Source organism: Populus alba, chromosome 11 (assembly GCF_005239225.2).
Source record: "Populus alba chromosome 11, ASM523922v2, whole genome shotgun sequence".
NCBI classification, from domain to species: Eukaryota; Viridiplantae; Streptophyta; class Magnoliopsida; order Malpighiales; family Salicaceae; genus Populus; species Populus alba.
In genome coordinates, this window is record NC_133294.1 from 5,189,014 (window position 1) to 5,211,392 (window position 22,379).

The 22,379-nt window shown below is 32.6% G+C and overlaps 2 protein-coding genes and 1 long non-coding RNA gene across 3 annotated transcripts; 2 read left to right on the forward strand and 1 right to left on the reverse strand.

Annotated features, from left to right (window-relative positions):
- Positions 1 to 51: 51 nt before the first annotated feature.
- LOC118045605 (receptor-like serine/threonine-protein kinase SD1-8) lies at positions 52 to 7,238 on the forward strand. The gene is made up of 7 exons (XM_073412461.1): positions 52 to 789; positions 5,326 to 5,463; positions 5,570 to 5,757; positions 5,873 to 6,083; positions 6,174 to 6,411; positions 6,503 to 6,653; positions 6,749 to 7,238. The coding sequence occupies exons 1-7, from the start codon at positions 192 to 194 to the stop codon at positions 7,058 to 7,060; spliced, it is 1,836 nt and encodes a 611-aa protein (XP_073268562.1). The 5' UTR covers positions 52 to 191; the 3' UTR covers positions 7,061 to 7,238.
- LOC118045608 (uncharacterized) lies at positions 3,075 to 5,107 on the reverse strand. Its single transcript, XR_004687014.2, has 3 exons — positions 4,848 to 5,107; positions 4,035 to 4,107; positions 3,075 to 3,311 (listed from the first exon to the last, which is right to left on the reverse strand). It is a non-coding gene; the product is annotated as an uncharacterized lncRNA (long non-coding RNA).
- Positions 7,239 to 14,168: 6,930 nt separating the features above from the next.
- LOC118045597 (G-type lectin S-receptor-like serine/threonine-protein kinase At1g11410) lies at positions 14,169 to 20,267 on the forward strand. The gene is made up of 7 exons (XM_073412232.1): positions 14,169 to 15,541; positions 15,797 to 15,928; positions 16,043 to 16,178; positions 19,040 to 19,110; positions 19,192 to 19,429; positions 19,528 to 19,678; positions 19,801 to 20,267. The coding sequence occupies exons 1-7, from the start codon at positions 14,278 to 14,280 to the stop codon at positions 20,107 to 20,109; spliced, it is 2,301 nt and encodes a 766-aa protein (XP_073268333.1). The 5' UTR covers positions 14,169 to 14,277; the 3' UTR covers positions 20,110 to 20,267.
- Positions 20,268 to 22,379: the final 2,112 nt, after the last annotated feature.

The following is a 22,379-nucleotide window of genomic DNA, read 5'->3' on the forward strand; positions in this document are numbered from 1 at the left end:
TCGGTTGGGATCTAAACACAGGTCTAGACAGGTTCTTGAGTTCCTGGAAAAGCAGTGATGATCCTGGTACAGGTGATTTTTCTTTCAAGCTAGGGTATCATGGATTCCCTGAAGCTTTTTTATTGAAAGATCAAGAAAGAAAGTATAGAAGTGGACCATGGAATGGACAAAGATTTAGTGGTGTGCCAGAAATGGAGCCTGTTGATTACATGAGCTTCAATTTTATTACCAATCAAGATGAGGTATACTATTCCTTCCACATATCGAACAAGAGTTTATATTCAAGATTGAGTGTCACTTCATCTGGGCTTCTTCAAAGATTTGCCTGGGTTCCAGAGACACAACAATGGAGTCAGTTTTGGTACGCGCCAAAAGATCAATGTGACTATTATAGAGAGTGTGGTCCATATGGTATATGCGACTCAAATGCTTCACCAGTTTGCAAGTGTATGAAGGGTTTTCAGCCCAAGAATATTCAAGCGTGGAATTTGAGAGATGGGTCAAGTGGGTGTGTCAGGAGGACAGATTTGAATTGCTTGAAAGATAAATTTTTGCACATGAGGAACATGAAATTGCCAGAGAGCGAAACCACATATGTAGACAGGAATACGAGTCTCAAGGATTGTGAATTGATGTGCTCAAGGAATTGTTCTTGTACTGCTTATGCTAACTCAAATATCAGCAATGGAGGCTCTGGCTGTGTGTTTTGGACTGGTGAACTCTTTGACATGAGACAATATCCAGGAGGTGGACAAGATCTCTATGTAAGATTGGCAGCTTCCGACATAGGTATGTTCATAACTCTCTTTGGTAGTTTAGTTTCTACCACTTCCTTTTGTTTTACTATTATTATTCTTCTTAAAATCCTCTAATTTCTCATAAACTGTTGAGCTGGGATGTCAAATGTATATTATTTGACAAGGAATTGTTTCACATAATCAAGTTAAACCACATATGCGACATTAACATGAATTAGATTCATGGATTTATTTGCTTTTAAAATTTTTTCCAAACTAGTGAAATACATGAATTTAGATTATCAAAGCTGGTGTATGCAAGAAATGGTGTTAGGTCAGAAACATTATAAATCTCTCATGTTAGGTAATAAATGGTGGGGATGCGAGGAAACTACCATTGCATTAGTGGGTCTATGAGTTTGCACTTACCTTGTAATCCAAGACTGGTATTGTTGCCTGTTTTTGAAGACCAAAAAGGCCAAAGACATCTTGTTCAACTCCCAAGTGAACATTGACAAGAAAAAACCAAATTGTATTGTGCCACACGTGTTTTTTGTTTTAATTGCAATAATCACATTGACATGGGTATGAACGAGTCCTTTTTTTTTCCCTAGCCGTCCATTATTTGGTATTTTGGATCCTACCGTTCAGTGGGATCCACTTGTTTGAATAGGTCGATATCGTTACTTGCCAGTTTTGATGGTCCCTGGCAAAAGGGGCAAAAAAAAAAAAAAACCCTTTAGAATCCTAGAAAAAGAATTAAGTATGTTTAATTTTTGATATTAATATATTTAAATTATAAAAAATACCTAAAATACCTAAGTTTTAGTCTATGGAAGCTGGCTTGACTTGAAACCGAAACCAGAAAGTTTGCTAACAAGTGTCTATAGTGGCTAGCCACCATCTGTTATTAGACCATGTTTAGGATGTCGCTTAAATTGGACGACGATGGAGTTGGCTGTGATAGTCAAGTTTTTTGTATAATTGTATAATTGTAATGGTGAGAATATATAGCTGTCCCTTTTATGAAAGCTCAGGTAATAATAGTTGCTTAAATAAGTGTGTTATCCCCACCTAAAAAGGCAAATCTGTGATATGAAAACGAAAGAATTTTTTAAAGCATATTTATTAGATGCAACCTACTCGTGAATTGATATATTAAGTTTTGACTTAAAAAAATATATATTTAAGATGTTATTTTAGTAAAAAATTCAGGTTTTTCTACTAAGATAGGGTCTGAGAGTGATAACGGTTGTTTTTTAAAGTGTTTTTTGTTTGAAAATATATTAAAATGATATTTTTTTTTATTTTAAAAAAATTATTTTTGATATCGATGTACCAAAACAATTTATACACATTAAAAAAAAATTAAATTTAAAAAAAAAACGTTTCAACCACTTACCCAAAACAACCTAACTCTTGCTCATTCAAACCTCGAGTTTGGAGTTTGGTGGATTATGGAGTTGATGTGCCAAGCTGAGCTTTCTTACAACATATTATGGTCAAGGGGGCCCCATTTGATCGGTTTAATAAATCCCAACACTCAAAGCCCGGCATTATTGACTTGGGAGGTTCTTACTGAGCCAGGCTTGATAGTCCTTTGCATTCCCTTGCTTTTCAAACTTGAGATTAATGTTAAATACTTTAGGTGGGTATAATTATTGATTTCGACCCCACAAGCTGTTTTTCCTCTCCATAACGCCAGCCTTGTAACCTTTGTAGATGCTTAGAGCTGACAGCTCCATATGAATTGTAGGGAAGAATATAATATCTCAGTTGTTTAGGCAATTTGTGTTCCTGGATTTAGTTGAGTTAGGTTGATGTCCAGCCACATTTCAGGGTTACCTGGCTAGTATAATTTGGAAATTGTTGTTGTCCAAACGTATACTCTGTTCAATTGTAATCCCATCTTGCTCATTTGCTAGGAAATTGCATGCTCATAGTCAAAACAGTGAATTGTTTAGGATCTCAGAGTAACCCCATGTAAATTTGGCCCTTGCGTTGCTGTGTTGTGAGGAACTTCTTTGATATATGGCCTTAAATGACCTTAAAGTGAACTGTATATGGCTAGCAGAAATCACGGCTACAACGAAGCCTTTTCCCACTGTGGAACAAAGCAACAGAAGAAAAGCAAGTAGGTGACCAACAAAGGAGTCTTGTTTCCACTCTCTCATGCCCCAGAATTGTAAAAAATTACTACTTGTGTCACGACCCGAATCCCGGATCCGTGACCGGCAACGTAGGAGCGGTGTCGAAAGGACACCTCACCTACGCTAAGCCTCAGAACGAACATATCAAAAGAACAATTTGTTCCAAAATACGCAGCGGCTCATAATATTCAGAAATATTATATTATTCAAATACTGATGAAACCGAAAGATAGTTATTAAAACAAAAATAATAATTCATAATACTCATTACATTGTCAAAACCAAATGTAATTAAAACAAGGTAACAGTGGAGCGTCTAAGACATCAAAAACAAAACTGAAAGGAAAACCTCGCGAACAAGCAAGGCATACCGACCAGAACTGAAGAAGCGGAAACACTCAACAAAGGCCCAGAAACTAAGAACCTGAAATAATATTTAAAAAATGAGAGGTGAGTTCAACCAACTCAGTGAGGGAATAACATTTAATATACATTTTAGATATTTCAGATATTAATAAGTTGTAAGATGATTTATCTTAATATACATATACATATACATATAGTTACTAAACATATTATCATAACGTAACATATAGTTATCATAACGTAACATATTATCATAACGTAACATATAGTTATCATAACGTAACATATTATCATAACGTAACATATAGTTATCATAACGTAACATATTATCATAATGTAGTGGATTACATGTCAGAGATCAGATGACACCCGAAGGTGACCAGATGACACCCGAAGGTGACCAGATGACACCCGAAGGTGACCAGATGACACCCGTCGGTGACCACTGTGGGATGATCAATCGCCACAGGCTGATGCCTCTCTCACCAGCTAGGTAACAGAATACTATGTGCACACAGGCTAACTATTCTCCGTTAGCATGGAGTACTGACAAGTCCCATATCAAGGCATAACAAATATTCACATAATCATCAAAGAAACGTATATCATATCAAATAGAATTTACTTTAACAGATTGCGAGTGAAAATTCAATAATAAATTAGTACACGGAAAATAAAGCAACATATATAAATATTCAAGAAATTTACTAGTTGTACTCATTGTATAATCAACATACATATTTATTTATATTATATGCATATTAAAGATTATTCCACTCACCCGGAAAAATATAGAACTAAAAGGAATGTCGGACGAAAGACCCGAAAATCCTATTAAGGATCGTTAGGAGAACCTACAATAAATATATGAAATATACTCAAAACAAATAAAACAAAAGATCCCAATGCATAAAATAAACTGGGCTTAATCTCCCAAGTTTAGGGACTAAAACGACAATTTTCCAAAACAGGGACCAAAACGTAATTTTACCAAGATTTGAGGACCGGGTTGTAAATATATAACCATAATGAAATTTATCCATAATTCGTCCTTATCTTTGTCCAGAATCTTGAATTATGCCCCAAGGTCCAAAATGTGATTTTATCAAAATATTAGGGGTCAAATTATACTTTTTGTCAAATTGGAGGACCAAACTGAAAATATCATATCTTCCTAATTATACTGGAATATTACCCTTAAATCATCCTCAGTTCTGTTCAGAACCTCAATTTATGCCCCAGGGACCAATCTGTAAAATTTCCAAAGTTCGGGGACTAAACTGCAATTTCCGTAAATTGAGGGACCAAACTGAATTTTCGTCATCTTCAACCTCAAACCCAGAATTTCAACAGATCACCTACTGTTATCCCCTGATTTCTAACATAATTTCACCATTTAAGAAAAATCATAACTCAAAATCATTATCTTTCAATTTAATCTCTCAAAATCAACTAATTCATCAAATACCCACAATAATCAACTCCTAACCTTCAAATTAATTCATCAATTAACTCAAAATACAAACTTCAAAACTCTCAAAATTAATGAAAACCGAAATTTAACATATTATACACTTAAAACTATAAATCTTACCTTTTTACTTATTTCCTCTACTTCTCTTCTCCTTCCTTTCCTTCTCTCCTTTCTTTTCTTCTTCTTCCTCTTTCCCTTATCTCTCCCGTAGCTCTCTTTCTCTCAAAATCAGATCATTTTTTTTTTTTTTTTCTTCTTCTTATTTATATTTATCAACTATTAGTCAATTACCACACTACCCCTCAATCATTTATACCCTCTCTTTAAGCCACCAAGGGCTTTGTTGCCTTTTCTCATTCCTTTTAATACAAAACATCACAACTTGTTAGTCAGTGTTAGGTCAAGTGTTCACATTTCTAACATGGTCTTAACTACGTTGGTGAGAATTTGAGGGTGTGATGGATTTAGAGAATGTTAAAGTGAGTATCATACGCCTTAGAGGATCTTCAAGTCAAGGCCACGAACACCCTTGACATTAAATTGTGGAACTTATCTAGGTTAAAACATAAACTTGGACTAACTAATTTGTTGTTTTCAGGTGATGGAGGCAGTGCTGGCACTATCATTATTGGCATTGCTGTTGGCATTGGCATTTTGATATTAGCACTGAGTGGCTTTTCCATATGGAAGAGGAAGAGATTGCTGAGTGTATGTAATGGAAATACACCACAGAAAGGTGACATGAAATTAATTTCAAGAATCAGTAAGGAAAAGTTTTGCATATCTACATAGCTGTAATAAATTTATCCCTCTTGCATTTGTCTTCCTATGTCCAAAACCAGGTCCTCAAGATAGAAGCCAAGATTTCTTGCTAAATGGGGTGGTTATAAGTAAGAAAGACTACACAGGTGAAAGAAGCACAGATGAATTAGAACTGCCACTGTTTGATTTTAGCACAATAGCAACTGCTACGAACAATTTCGCTGACGAAAATAAACTAGGAGAAGGTGGTTTTGGTCGTGTTCACAAGGTAAATTCTTTGTAACGATACCCTAACGCAGTAAAAAAAGGAAGGAACAAATTTCAGTAGCTTTAATGCAGACCAATCATTTGATCCTGACAGAAAGTATGTGTGGCAATGCCAGGGTAGGCTAGTAGAAGGCCAAGAAGTAGCGGTGAAGAGGTTATCGAAGAATTCTGTTCAGGGAACAGAAGAATTCAAGAATGAGGTAAGGTTAATTGCAAGGGTTCAACACAGAAATCTTGTTCGACTGCTTGGTTGCTGCTTTGAGAAGGATGAGAAGATCCTTATTTATGAGTTCATGGAAAACAGAAGCCTCGATTTTGTTCTTTTCAGTTAGTCCCTTCTAGCCTTTGGTGTTTCTGTGCATCTCATAGATAGGATTTGAATTGAAGCAACTTAATTTGGTAAGCATATTGTTACAGACAAGGCAAAAAGCTCTTTACTCAATTGGCAAAGGCGCTTCAACATAATTTGTGGGATTGCTAGAGGACTTTTGTACCTGCATCAAGATTCCAGATTTAGAATTATCCACAGGGATCTCAAAGCAAGCAACATTCTACTTGATCATGAATGGACTCCAAAAATATCAGACTTTGGCATGGCTAGAATATTTGGTGGAGATCAAATACAAGCAAACACCGTGAGAGTAGTGGGAACATAGTAAGTACCTAAAATACATTTCTCTAACTCATTTCAAGGCCGCAAACCTCGCTTTCCTCTTTTTAGCTGACTGCTGTATTGGTTAATGTAGTGGTTATATGTCTCCTGAATATGCAATGGATGGACTATTCTCAGCAAAATCTGACGTTTTCAGTTTCGGTGTTTTGGTTTTGGAGATAGTATGTGGGGAAAAGAACAGGGGGTTTTATCATTCATTCAGTGAACTTAACCTTCTTGGACATGTAAGTATCATAAGGCTGCAACTTATATGGTATTCAGTTTTCTTTGAAAATGAGAAATTAGTTATCAACGAAAAATTGAACTGGCAACATTGCAGGTGTGGAGGCAGTGGAAAGATGGGAAGGGATTGGAAGTGTTAGATACATCAGTTGGCAATTCATATAGCCCTTGTGAAGTTTTGAGATGCATACAAGTAGGCCTCTTATGTGTCCAAGAGAAAGCAGAAGATAGACCAACAATGTCTTCTGTAGTGTTGATGTTGAGCAGTGAAACCGCAACAATGCCCCAGCCTAGAACCCCTGGATATTGCCTTGGAAGGAGTCCTTTCCAAACCGATTCATCTTCAAGCAAACAAGATGAATCATTCTCTGTAAACCATGTTACAGTTACAGTGCTAGACGCTAGGTAAAATAAATTGCAGACCTCTTCTAGCATATTTGTATAATCATAGATTTTGTTATACCTCACTAGCTGTTGTGATTTACAGTTTTTGTGTATCAATGCATCTTCTTTTGATAACTAGTTTGGAATATCCATTTTTAATTTATAGTTCATACAAGCTATAAGCTACTTTGGAAAGATTGTTTTGTCACAAGTGTATATATAAATTGACACACAGACATGAAGTTATGAATTGCTATAATTTTCCTGTCATGACTTGTAAATCAATAATACAAGGTATTTCTGAAAGCATCTAGCACATTTAAGTATCTTGTCAATTTTTGTATGCTTCATAAGTGCTGTGATTCACAGTTTTTTGATTATTAACCATAGGCCCAAGATGCTAAATTACATTAAAACACTCTCCAATTTAACACAAACTATCGAATAATTAAAAAGAATCAACAACTTATTACAAAATATTAGATTGGCTGAATGATCAAGAAAAGAGTCAAAAGCTCCTAATCTTGGCAGGAAAAAAGAAGAAATTAAGGGCGACAATTATACCTTCTATTTACATCAGTGGTGTTATCTTCAGTGCTTAATTTCTCAGCTTCTTCAAAATTACATGGCTTTGCCCGTACTTCATCATTATCCGGCATACTTTCATCCCACCATTGATTTATCTCCTTCATGCTGTCCTCTTCTTCAGCCACTGTTATTCGCCATAAATTCCAAAACCCAACAGCTCTAATCATCTTAGAGAACCACAGAATTATCTCTGTTTATATCACATTAGAAAGGAAGGACTCCATGGGTGTTTTGGCGCCAATTTGATAACAGAAGTAATTTAGTTAGGTTAGGTGGGCCTATGACGGATGTTTGAGAATTAATGGGCTTTCATGGTCCTACATGGTATGCAATGGAAAAGTCAAGTGAAAGTGATTCCTTCTCTTTTGTTAATAGGCTTTCCTAGGCACTTCAAAATTTCTCGAAAAACAAATATCACAAATAAAAGAAAAATTATATGATTTTCAAATTATAATTACATACTAAATATGTGATCCGTGATCTATCATAAGTTAGATAAAAAAATATTGAGAAAATAAATGTTAAATCAACACAAGCATATATTTTTTTTCTTTTTAAAATTAATATTAAATAAAAAAAACTAGTGTCAAATGATGAAAACAATAAACAAAAAAATTGATGACAACCCATGATAACCCATTAAGCTCGTGACTTGATTCATTTGACCAAAAAACAACAAATTTTAAAAAAAATTAAAATCTAATTTTTAACTAATCAAATGTTTGAACGATAAAATTAAAAAAAATAATCATAGTTAAAAATAAAAATAAAAAAGAAATTATAAACCAAAAAAACAAGAGATAACCCATTTAGATTTTGTTAATATTTACAATTATACTAGAGAGATAGATATAAGAATGAGAGAAAAAACACATGCATGCTATGCACTAAAAATAATAAAAATATCACTCTTCTCTTTAAAAATTATATTTTAAATTTTATTTCTTTTTTAACATATATCTTTTTTTTATTTTATAAGTACGAGTGATAACAACTTTATCACTATAATTTTTTTAAAATAAGTTTTTATTAATAATCAAATTTCTAAGAAGAAACCAAAAGATAAGCAAGCTTGGATTCAATAACATGCTAAGGAAAAAGTGGGAATACTTGGGCCCCGTTTGTTTGTAGATAAGTAGTTTCCTTTTAAAAAATAGTTTCCTTGAAAAATAAATTTTGGAAAAGTAAATTATTTTTTGATATTTGATAGTGTCATGGGAAGTAAGTTGAAAAACACTTTTTAGTATTTGATTATGTTATGAAACATAAGTTGCAAAAATAGCATATTAATGTCTTTTTTTTTCAAGTTTATTAAAATAATAAGGAACAAATCTTACAAATTAAAAAGTTGAATAAGAATGGAATAAAAAAAATCTAATTTCATAAATTATCTCAAATAAAATAAATAATAGAGATCAAATCTAACAGATAAAAAAATTAAAAGATGATGAAATTTTAATAATAATAATAATAATTTTATAAATTATTTTAAATAAAATAAGTAACACTCAAAACAATGAGTACCAAATTTAATAGATAAAAAATTTCAATTTAAAAAATGATAAGAGAAAAGTAAATAACAATTGTTGTTACCCAATTTTTGACCCACCTTTTTGATAAAATTTTTGGAAAATCCAAAAATAGCGAAAACAACAAAAAATAATAAAAAAATTATTTTTAATATATTTGCATCGTTTTTAGCATTTTCAATGTCGTCTAAAAAATAATTTAAATTTTAAAAGGTTTTTGAAACGCGTTCGACTTTTCACGCGTCATTTTTAAAATCACTGATTTTCTTCATTGAGTCGACATTGATATTACTCGTTTTAAAAAAATACAAAAAATTATGAAAAATCAAAATTTTACAAAAAAAAAGAAGTTGAGGGACCAATTTTGAAGCCTAAGCAACATTTTACCTATAAATATAGGTTCAAAACTTAAAACAAAGAGGGGAAATTTTGAGATTTGGGGGGAGGGAACAAAAAAAGAGAGAGAGAGAGAGAAAACCCTAAAAAAGAGACCTAACTCTTTCTTCTCCTGCAGCCATCGAAACCCCCCCTCTCCATCTCACTTTCTTCTCCCTCACCCGAAGCCATCATCAGCCCTCCCTCTTCACCACCATTTTCTTTCCTTAGTCATCAACCATCAACAATTGCTCACTCACCCCTCAACCATAACAAATCAGAACCGGCCAACCTCTCCCTTCCTTTGGAAACCAAACCGCTCACCTCTTCCTTCTCTCAGCCCCCACAGACCAGCGGCCAGACCGGCCTCCACCAAACCCCAAACCTCCAGTACCAGCGTCTCTTTCCCCATCAGCAACAGTTGTTTCCCCTTCGGTTTCCTCCCTAGTGGCGGCCGAACAGCAGCGCTGGGGCAACAATTTCGTCCCCCTTCTCCCTCCAGCAATGTCCGCAGATCTACCCTCAAGCGACAGCCTCCATACGGTGGCGCCCATAGAAACCAGCCGCTGCTCACCTTCCTCCAACCGCTCACAGAGATGCCCTAACCTCATAGCCATCCGCCACCTGTAGAAGGGAAGAACAAAAAACCAAAAAGAGAAGACAAGAGAGAGTAGATCTGGAAAAAAAAAAAAAAAGGAGAAAGAATCGGAAGCTTTACATGTGTGTTTTTCCCTTTGCAGGTAACGATGGTTCTCATAGCCAGCAGAGAAGGGAAGGGAAGAAGAAAGCAGTACATATTTGTCCATTTCCGGGCATTGTAAGCAGCGGCGCGTGAACCCATGTGCACGAGCTGCCAGTGACGGCGGCGCGTGAGGAGACACTCCGCCACTGTTCCTGCGGGTGCAGAAGGTCTTTTCAGCAATTCCTAGAGTTTTAAGGGCTATTTTTGTAAATTTTAAATTGATTAATGTAATTTTTGTTTATTTGTTTTGAATTTGTATTTTGAAGTGTGGATGTAAAAAAAAAAAAAAAAGAAAAGAAAAGGAAAAGAAAATAATAATAGAAAAAGAGATGTGTGTGTGTTTGTATTTTTTTACGTATGTTATTGAATCAAAAGGAAAAAAAAAAATGAATTTAATATTTTAATTTATATGCACAAATATCTAAAGGATAGATAAAATTATGTTGTATTTTCCATGAAAATATAAGAACATGTTTCTATATATATTCTGGGAATTAATAACTGATTTATTAAATTCTTAGAATTTAGCTAAAATTTTATTTTTAAAATCACATCAAGTCCACGATGCTTGAAAGTGAATGAGTGGTTTGTATTTTGTTTATGAATGTTTTTTTATATATAATAAAATTGCAAGAATAAAGAAGAATTTGATATTTTGATTTGCTCACAGATAAAGAATTATGAGCTTACACGTAAGTCATATTTCTAATATTCGATGAAAGAACATAATTTTTAAAACTTCTTTAACACATCAAGTCCACAAAGCAGCTTACCTCAGGTAGGGTGTGTTAGAGGTGTTAATACTTTCCCTAACCACAACTAGTCTCTTACCCGTAAATCTCTAACAAGTCCAGCACACCCGGGTTTCTTAGTAGCCCTCAATTAAATACTAGATGGTGACTTATGGGTTTGCAAAATTGGTAGAAATCTATGTTAATAAGATCATAAGGTTGCACAGTGTGCCGATCTTAATTGTGTCTGACAAAGATCCATAATTCACTTCTCAATTTTGGGTGAAGTTTCAGAAGCTTTCGGGACTAATACTCAGTTAAGTACTACTTTTCATCCTCATATCTAAGGACAGTCCAAGAGAATCACACAAATTCTAGAGGATAAGTGAAGAGCTTGTGTGATTGACTTTAGTGTCGGATGAAACAAGCACTTGTCTTTGGTGGAGTTTGCATATAATAATAGTTATTTGGCGAGCATTGGTATGGGTCCTTATAAGACTTTGTATGGCTGAAAGTGTAGATCACCAGTATGTTGCTATAAGGTTGGTGGGAGGAGATTAATGGGTCCCAAGTTAATACAAATTACTTTAGATTAGATTAAGATGATCTGAGATAAGCTTTAAACAGCTCAGAATAGGCAAAAGAATTACGCAGATAAGAGGAGGCATAATCTAGAATTTTCAATGGGTGACAACGTGTTTCTAAAAGTCTCCTTAACTAAAGGAATATTCAAATTTGGAAAGAAAGGTTAGTTGAGTCCAAGGTTTATAGGATTCTTTGAGATCTTGGAAAAAGTAGGGGCAGTGGCATATTAGCTTGCCTTACTGTCTGATCTATCTTCTATACATTTAGTGTTCCATGTTTCGATGTTAAAGAAGTATTTATCTGATTCATTTCATGTGTTGGAAGTTCAACCGGTTGAATTGAAGGGAGATATGTCATATTAAGTTCAACTGGTGGAAATAATGGATCGATAAGGTGGAAAACTTTGATTGAAGGAAATCATATCGGTTAAGGTTATGTGGAGCAGACACTTGCGCAAAGAAAAGATGTGGAAGCTTGAGGAGGAAATTCTCAACAAGTATCCATACTTGTTTGAACTTGATGGTAAGATTTCGGTTCTTAAAGTTTAAATTCAAGGACAAATTTTGTTTAACGAGGGAAGTATTGTAAAACCCAACTTTTAGTTTAAATCCAAGCCCAAGTCAGCTTAAACCCAACCTAAGTTAACCTTTTTCTAATTCTTACGGATGTTAACCTTTTTCTAATTCTTACGGATGTTGTGACCTTCCCCTTATCAAACCAAGGATTTCAGTTTTTGATATTGAGTTTTTGAGTTCAAGAAAGGTGGAAGTAGCAAGTGGTTCTCTCTCATGTTACTTTTGATTATGATTTGTTTTTGAAAGAATTAAAAAAGACGTTAAAGTTTATAAGGATTTGAAGTTTATATTGTTAAGATTGATTCATGATTATTAAGGGTTTAAAGTCAAGTGATGGATTTTGAGTGTGTTATTAAAAATAAGAATTTGTGAGTTGATTTGTTTAAATTAATTTTTATGTGTTAAGAAATTCATTTTAACCCTTCTAGAAAATCTTGACAGAATGGTCTTGAAGTTGAAGATGATAAAATTTTATTTTGGTCCTTGATTTATAAAAATTATAGTTTAGTCATTAAACTTTGAAAAAATTATAATTTGACTCTTAAATGTATTTCGAGATTCTGAGCAATGTTATTATGAGGTTAAGGATGATGAATCTCGGTTTGATAATTGATTTTGAATATTTTTAGTTTGATCCCTTAATTTTAGGAATTTACATTTTAGTCCATGAAATTTAAAAAAATTACAACTCGGTCCTTGGTTTGTTTTGGACAGAACTAAGGATGGTTAATAGGTGAAATTTCAGTATGATTATGTATTTACAGTTTGGTCCTCTAATTTTGATAAAATTATGTTTTTGGTCCTTGATTTGGAAAATTATCGTTTTAGTCCATAAACATAGGAGACTAAATCTGGTTTTGTTTCATGCATTGAAATCTTTAAATTGAGTTATGTTTTTAGTATATTGTATATTTATTGTAGATTCTTCTAATGATCATTAATAGTTTTTTCGGGTTTTTCATCTAATATTTCTTTTATTTCTATATTTTTGGAGTGAGTGAGATGATCTTTAATATGCATGTGATATAAATAAATATGTACATTGATTATATGATGAGTACGACTCGTTAATTTCTTGAATTTTTATATATGTTGCTTTATTTTCTGAGTACTCATGTATTCTTGAATTTACACTCGTATTTTGTTTAACTAAATTTTATTCGTTATGATATACATTTCTTTGATGATTATGCAAATATCTATTATGCCTTGATATAGGATTTGTCAGTAACTCCCAACAGAGAGTAGTTAAACTATGTGCACTTATTATTCTGTATACCTAGCTAGTAAGAGAGTCATTAGCTTGTGGCGATTAATCCTCCCAAAGTGGTCATCTTTGGGTGTCATCTGATCTCTGGCATGTGTTTCATTACTTTATGATTATATACTTAGTATGTATATGTATATCAAAATAAATTGACTTGCAGACTATTAGTATCTAAAAATGTATATTAAATATTATTCTTTTATTGAGTTTTTTTAGTTAATAATATAATTTTTTATGATAATTTTTAATTTTAAAAAATAAAATAAATATTTATGATTTAATTATCATAAATATAAAAATATTAAAATAATATTATAAATTATGGTATTGATTTTGTAGAAAAAGCAGTTATAGTTTTAAAGTTCTTTTTGAGTGGAAAAAAAAATGTTTTTATGTTCAACAAACAAATTTGTTTTTCAATTATTATTTTTTAAAATAAAACTCAAAATTAAAAAAGAAATTTTTGTAATCACTAAACACAATTACTGTGTTTTATGGGGAGTACATGTATGAGTGTTTGGTAATACGGTAGTGGTTGTTTTTTAAAATATTTTTTATTTAAAAAATATATTAAAATATTTTTTATTTTAAAAACTATTTTTAATATAAAAATCATCTAAAAACATAAAAAAAATTAATTTTAAATAAAACTAAATAAAGTTTTCTACGCAATACCAAATGAAGGTATAGTATAAAAAGGACTGGACAAGTCATGGTCTTGAGTTTGAAGACTGCAAGGAAAAACCCATGAAAAAAATGCCTAGTTAGGCGAGGTGGATCCGAAAATAACTTCTCTTGTCAGACTTTTCTGCAAGCAACATTCCACTTCTCTTCTCTTGTTTGCCTTATCATGGAAGCTGAAAAACTGTTCCTGCTTTTCTCTCTTTTAATGCTCCATTTCTCATCTTGTACATCCCAAGACTCCTTAAAGACGAACCAAACCATTAAAGAAGGTGACCTTCTTTTCTCCAAAGGAAATATTTTCGCACTGGGATTTTTCAGTCCTGGCAGTTCAACCAATAGATATCTTGGAATTTGGTACCATAATATACCAGAACAAACTGTGGTGTGGGTTGCAAACAGGAACGATCCAATCATTGGTTCCTCTGGATTTCTCTTTATAAACCAATATGGAAACCTCGTTCTCTATGGTAACGATGACCTAAAGCTTCCTGTGTGGTCTGCCAATGTTTCAGTGGAAGAAAATGATACCTGTGTAGCTCAACTCTTGGATTCTGGGAATTTTCTATTGATCAGGAAAAGAAGCAGAAAGATTGTATGGCAAAGCTTCGATTATCCTACGAACATCCTGCTACCTGGAATGAAACTGGGGCTGGATCGAAAATTAGGAATTGATCGGTTCCTAACATCATGGAGATCAGCTGAAGACCCTGGGATTGGTGACTTTTCAGTTAGGATCAACCCAAATGGTTCGCCACAATTCTTTGTCTATAATGGTACAAAGCCAATTATTAGATCTCGCCCTTGGCCATGGAGAAATCAGATGGGCTTATACAAATGCACTTTTGTAAATGAGCCAGACGAAAAGTACTGTGTCTGCACAGTTCTTGATGATTCTTATCTGCTAAGATCAATACTGGATCATTCAGGACATGTAAAGGCTTTAACACGGCGAGAAAGTGATGGTCAGTGGAAGGAATACTGGAAGTCCCCTCAGTTTCAGTGGGACTATTATGGACATTGTGGTGCTTATAGTACGTGTGAACTCGCAAATCTAAATGAATTTGGATGTGCCTGTTTACCTGGGTTCGAGCCCAAGTACCCATTGGAATGGTCTGCGAGAGATGGGTCCGGTGGTTGCGTCAGGAAGCGGCTACATACGTCTTCGGTGTGCCAGCATGGAGAAGGGTTTGTGAAGGTGGAAAATGTAATTCTTCCGGAAAGTTCAGCTGCAGCTTGGGTGGATATGAGCAAGAGTCTTGCAGACTGCGAAGTGCAATGCAAGAGGAATTGCTCATGCTCTGCATACGCAATCATTGCAATTCCCGGAAACAAATATGGTTGTTTGACATGGTACAACGAATTAGAAGACATTACTTATGCTGGGAGTGAAAGTCATGATCTGTATGTTCGTGTTGATGCATATGAATTAGGTACCCTTTTTCTGCTCAGTAACTACTTCATAGGATTGTCATTACAAATATTGATTTATAAGAGCTTTCCTATGCTTGTCACTGCTCTTGACTGTAGTTAATAAGCTCTTCACTGCAGGAAAGAAACCGTAGATATTGGTACGTTTTAGGTGCCAAAACGGCTACCCTTTGCCATATTTGTTGTCATATTTCCGTGGGAAAATGGGGTGGTTTTTCCTATAGAGTTAATCTTTTTGTCTTTTCACTCTCATGCAGCTGATACTACAAGGAAGTCAAATAATTTTCGTGAAAAAACGATGCTGGCCATTTTAGCACCGTCAATTGCATTATTGCTGTTTCTCATTAGCCTTTCTTCTTATTTGCGGCTCAAGAAGAGGGCAAAAGAAGGTAAGACAAGACACTCTAATCTCTATTTGGATATGACTTCCCTAGTCATGTATTTATTCTGCTCTGGTTATGAGGAGAAGTTCACTTTTTGATTCACTAAATTCACCAAACCAGGTACTGAGCTGCAGGCAAACAGCAATTCTACTGAATCGGAATGTTTCAAGCTCAGCACCATAATGGCGGCCACAAACAATTGCTCTCCAGCTAACGAACTCGGGCAAGGCGGTTTTGGCTCGGTTTATAAGGTAGAGTTTCTCAATTCATTTTCTAGCTAAAAATTCAATGTGTTCTCAATAATACAGATTTGTTTTTTCTGCAATTTGCTTAATGGTAGTTTAGATGCTTAATACAGATTATAAACACGGTACAAAATTAATAGGATACAAACCTTTTGGTGTAATGATTGATTAAATATTGAGATAATTACCCAGAAATCTTTGTGGTGTCAATAATAAAAAAATCTTGTAATTCATAGCATACATGACTCTTCATCTTGTAAAGTTTTAGAGTTACTACGGGGATGGAAGATACATGACTTTTCATAGCATTTTTTTTTGCTAGACTATGGATCCTTTACAGATAACCTAAATGTTTACTCCTCCACCTATAATGGATATGCTTGTCTACTACTAGAGTTCAATAACCTAAAGTCTTACTCCTCCGTCTATCATGGATGTGCTTGGCCTCCTGCCAGAGTGAGTTCAATGAGTTCTAAGCTTTAATTGTCACTTAATTTAAAATCTACATAATATTTTGGTTAATTTAAAAAATATTTTTCAATCATTCTCCCACTTAGCCTATATAATCAAGTGTTTTCTTCCATATATTCTAATTTATTACATCCGTAAAATGAACACTTAATGAGCAAATAAACCATATAAATAAACTTTTAATAAATCATGCGGTGGTCCAACTTTATATATTCCAATAGATATAGAAAATAATATCTATGTACACAAAACATCAATTTAATATCTAAGAATAATAATAAAAAAATATCTAGACAATTAGCTAAAAACAAATAAAGTCAAACACTTAAATATCTTTTCTTTTTTTGTCTTACTCTTTTTATTATATTTAACAAGTTTTGTGCATTTATCAAAATCTCTCTCATTCATTTATACCAAATATATGCATATTCAAGGGCATTGTTGCCATTTTTTTTATTAAAACCTTTCTTTTCTTTCAAAATATTACACTAAAAAAACTAAAGGAAAATGAAGAAGACATCTATTCAAGAAACAAGATATGCTTTGAAGTTAAAGTTATTGGGGCTTTTAGATTAATTTAAAAATTTGGACTTATTTTGGATTTGAAAATTTTCCTCTATGTTCCACCATTTTCTAAAATTTAGATTTTAGTTTCTAGATTTTGTGATGTTGGTTTTGGATTTTTGTTAGATGAAAATGTTTTTAGTATTTTAAAAACTAAAGTTTCTATTAGTGGTGGAACATTAATTAATGATTTATATAAAATTAATCTAGACTTTACTTTTGAGCTCAACTATTTATCAATGCATGTTGATTCTATAATTAAAAGGAGCAAAATGGATGAGAATTCCTCTATGTTTTGGCATAAAAGATTAGGTCACATCTTCATTAAAAGAATTTAAAAAAATAGTGAATGATGAAGTTTTAAACACTTTTAATTTTACTGATTTTGGTACTTGTGTAGATTACATAAAGGGATAACAAACTAACAAGATCATTAAAAATACTGTGAGAAGCTCGAAAATTTTTTAAATCATATGTACTGACATTTGTGGACTATTTAATACTCTATGCCTAAATGATCAAAGATATTTCACCTCATTCATTGATGATCATTCTAATAGATTTATGTATCTCTGTCTTTTATTTGATAAAGCTGAAGCACTTGATGCTTTTAAGACCTATAAGGTTGAGGTGGAGAAAAAAATATATCATAAAGTTTGTAAGGTCAAGTAGAGGTGGAGAGTATTATGATAGACAAATGAAAAATAAAAAATGTCAAATTCATTTGCAAAGTGCCTTAAAGGAGAGGGCATTATTACACAATATACAATGTCTGACACACCAAATAATAAGATAATACACTACTAGAAAATCAATAAATACAAACAGAAATATGGAGAGAATATTTTCATTGGTATATTGCCGATGGATTTTACAGACTAGAATTTCCATTGGATTTCACCAAGGGAATTACAGTGGGAAAAATAATAATTAAAATAAAGTAAAAAACACACAATGATGTCTCATTTTTATCAATGAAATTACCGACGGAATTTCTTTCGTCGGTAAAATCCATCGATAAATTCGTTAGTAAACTATGAACATTGTTCATCATGTCAAATACAAAGGGAATCACCAACGAAAATTTCGTTGATATTTTTTAAAGAGCTCTGGAACTGTTCACTTTCCAATTGCACTATTAATTATTGTTCTTTACAGACAAAATCACTGACGAATTGAAAAGTTGTCGGTATTATTTGGCAGTTTTCTGAAAAATTTTGATTAAATTAAAATTTTAAATTAAATATTACAGCCGAAATCACCGATGGATTAAAAAGTTGTCGATAATATTTGGCGGTTTCTGAAAAGTTTCAATTAAATTAAAAATTTAAATTGAATATTATAGATGGAATCACCGATGGAATAATTAAAAATATTAATATTTAATTATCCATCGATAAAATGCTCCAATAAAAAGCTTAGGATCCCTAATTTCACAACAGACAGGGTTCCTTTCTTCTTCTTCCCTATATGTAAAAAACATCAATATTCATTTCTTTCTCTTCTCCTCTCTCGTCGACTCATTCTCTTCTCCTCTATGCTGAGGTGTGTATTTTTCTCCTTTTTTTTTCTTCTTAATTTTTTTAAATTAATATACTTTACAAATTGTTTCTCTCTTCTTTGCTTCGCTTGCAAACAACATTAAGGTAAGATTTTTTTTTCTTATTTTTTCATGTTTTTTTTTCTACTATATTTTTTATTTTATTTTATTTTAATTGTTTTTGTTCTTGATACTTGTATGAATATTGTTGTAAGATTTGTTTTTCGTATGATTTTCTACTTCTTGGAAATTGAGTATTATAGATTGTTGATTTATATTAATTTAATTATTTTATAGTTTAGTAAAATGGATTTTTTTACTAAACTATGAATACTTGCCAAACAAAAGCTTGGACTCGTTTCTTTTCCGTAAGTCTCTTCAAGTATTTATTGCCCTGATTTACTCTAGTTGTCAAATTTTACCTGTCTGAAAAATAATTGTTTCGACAGATGAAAGCAGAAGATTGTTATTGGATTGGCGAAAACGCTTTGTTATTATTGTTGGAATAGCTCGTGGGATTTTATATCTTCACCAAGATTCCAGGTTGAGAATCATTCATAGGGATTTAAAATGTAGCAACATTCTACTGGATGCAGAGATGAACCCAAAAATATCAGATTTCGGAATGGCAAAAAAATTTGAAGGCAACCAAACAGAAGATAGGACAAGGAGAGTTGTGGGAACATAGTAAGTACCTTTGCCTGAAACAAAGACCGAGTGTGACAAAGTGCTATCATTGATTACCAGGAATCCTAAAACTTCAGATTCTTGTTTTTCTGATGCAGTGGCTATATGTCACCAGAATATGCTGTGCTTGGAAACTTTTCTGTAAAATCAGATGTTTTCAGTTTTGGGGTCATGTTGCTAGAGATTGTGAGTGGCAAGAAGAACAATAGATTTTATCAACAGGATCCTCCTTTGACCTTGATTGGATATGTGAGTTATAAGAGAGCCATGCGTGCTCTTGGCTGCATTTCAATGTTCACAATTTTAGATGATTTTATCAACAGAATCCCGCTCTCATTTCTTGTATGCTAATGATTTATATGAACACACAGGTGTGGGAATTATGGAGGGAAGACAAAGCATTGGAGATAGTTGATCCATCACTGAACGAGTTGTATCATCCGCGTGAAGCCTTGAAATGCATACAAATTGGTCTTCTGTGCGTGCAAGAAGATGCCTCGGACAGACCATCCATGTTGGCAGTTGTTTTTATGTTGAGTAACGAAACAGAGATTCCTTCTCCAAAACAACCTGCATTCCTCTTTAGAAAATCTGAAAATAATCCTGATATAGCATTAGACGTAGAAGATGGACAGTGTTCTCTAAATGAGGTGACAATTACTGAAATTGCGTGTCGCTGAAGCTGTGCTGTCTGAAAATTTGCTAATATGAAGTTCCATTAGATTTGTAATGAAAACAAATATGATGTACATCACAACAGATCAAGCTCTTCAGCGCTAGACGTACCCACTGCTAAAACTCCCAACCTGATTCTAAACAACGGATCCATTCTGCCTAACAGCATCATCATATGTTATGCTATAGGTGTGGTGTTCGTCAACTATTCTTTTATGGATAGTTACTCTATCTACCTTCTGTTTTGATGCTTGCTTTGTCTTTGCCTTTTTCTCCTCTGTTCCTGAGCCACAAATAACCACATATGCTAATGATCAACCATGTTGAACCCACAGTTGGAACAAGAACGGTCAGCAATTCCTTTTCAAGGGAACCATTTGATGCCCTTGCATTCTGCATGAGAATGAGAAGAGTACAGAGAACTCAATTGTGATTGAAACAGAACAAAGACAATAACTTTGAAGATCAGACGCCTTTTCTCACTAATATTTTTGTTTATGAAAAATGTTTTTGAAAATAGTACTTTTTATTGGGAAATTCAGCGCAAAACTAGTAATTTAAGTGCATCGACTCGAATATACAGATCATATCTAATGCATCCTTTTCTCTTCCTGGAGTATCTACAATTGCATATGCAGCGCATGAACGATTCATACTTGTGAAGGTACTTTTTCTACCTTCACAAACCCTTGAGTTCATACACAGATTGAAATGTACATCAACAGGTGTATATATAGACTTACAAAGTTTTCCTTGTATAATGGCATCTGGCCTCTCCATGGCTATGAGACTGTTCACCAATAATGTCCTGTACCCTTGGAGAGAGAGAATTGTGGGAAATATGTAAATATTTTGATTCAATAATTTGTGTTTTGAAAGTAAGAAGTAATTGGAAACTAGATTTTTAAAAAAATAAATAAATTATATTTATAAGAATATTGATCCCAATGCAAGTGTCAAAGTACTCTGAAAGCAAGCTAAGTTTATATAAAGAATTTGTTTTTGTGAATTTTGTCATGTGATATGTAAAAATGAAATTCATTGTCATTTCCAAGTTGACCTAGGCTCAATTTTCTTCATTTTAAGCGTGAAAGAAATAAAATAGTAATAATAAATAAAATAAAATAATAAATTAGATTTTCTATTTTTTTATTAATTAAGGGTATTATAGTAACAATAAATATATTAGTAATTACATAATAATTTAAAGGGCAAAAATAAAATAAAACTCTATAGCAACTTACACTCAATCTTGTCAAACGATTAAAGCCCACATCAATACCAAGAAGGATAGGAAGCTGAAGGAGAAGGTTTGATTTATAGCCAAAATCTTTATTTATTTATTTTTTTACCAATTTGAGGTACATGTTTTCTATCCTTATATTTTAATTTAGTGTTTTTATGCATTTTAGAGTTATTGAGAAAGGTTTAGGAATTATATTTCTTATGATATCATGTTTTTAATTACCTTTAAGGACATGGTGTAATACTAATGGTGTCATAGATTAATAGGAAGTCATTACAAGTGATTTTACATGTTTTTAGTAGATTAATTTGAAGTAATAATGAAATTAAGAGATTTGAAAAAAATAAAATTTTAGAGTGTCGGATTATGGTCTTCCAATGATTGTTTTGGTTGGAATTTAATACCTAATTATAATATGTTGTAAGTTCTTTGATTTGATGGGTCACTTTCCCAAATCAAAGTTGTGGATTAAAAATTATGATAGTCAAATGCAAGTCAATTGGAATATTTTTTTTTAATTAAAGAGTGCAATTCTCCCTGAATATTTTATAACCCTAAAAATTGTTGTTTCTATTGAATATGTTGCTAGGAAATTTTAGTGCGCTTTTAATATTTTTTGAGTATTTTTTTAAAAAGTATTTTTTATTAGTTTAATTTATTAGTTAATAACTAAAATTTATTTTTGAAGAGTGATGAATAACTTTTATAATTAAGTTTAAAACATTTTAATAGACTACTATTAATTTCTTTTCATGTAGAATTTGAATAAGTGAAAAGTATTTCATAAAGAACTTGATTTGTATATGAATTAATTTATTTACTAAATAAATTATTTGAAAAAAATAGTTGCACTTAATTTTTGACACCTCCACTTTAATTATACTTATAATATTGTTTTAGTTGAAATAAAAATATTTATTATCCTTTTCTAATAGATTGTATAATGTTATTAAATTTGAACTATAATAGTGATATGTTTTACATAATTATTTTGGGTGATTTTTGGTATTTAATTATTAAAAATAGATA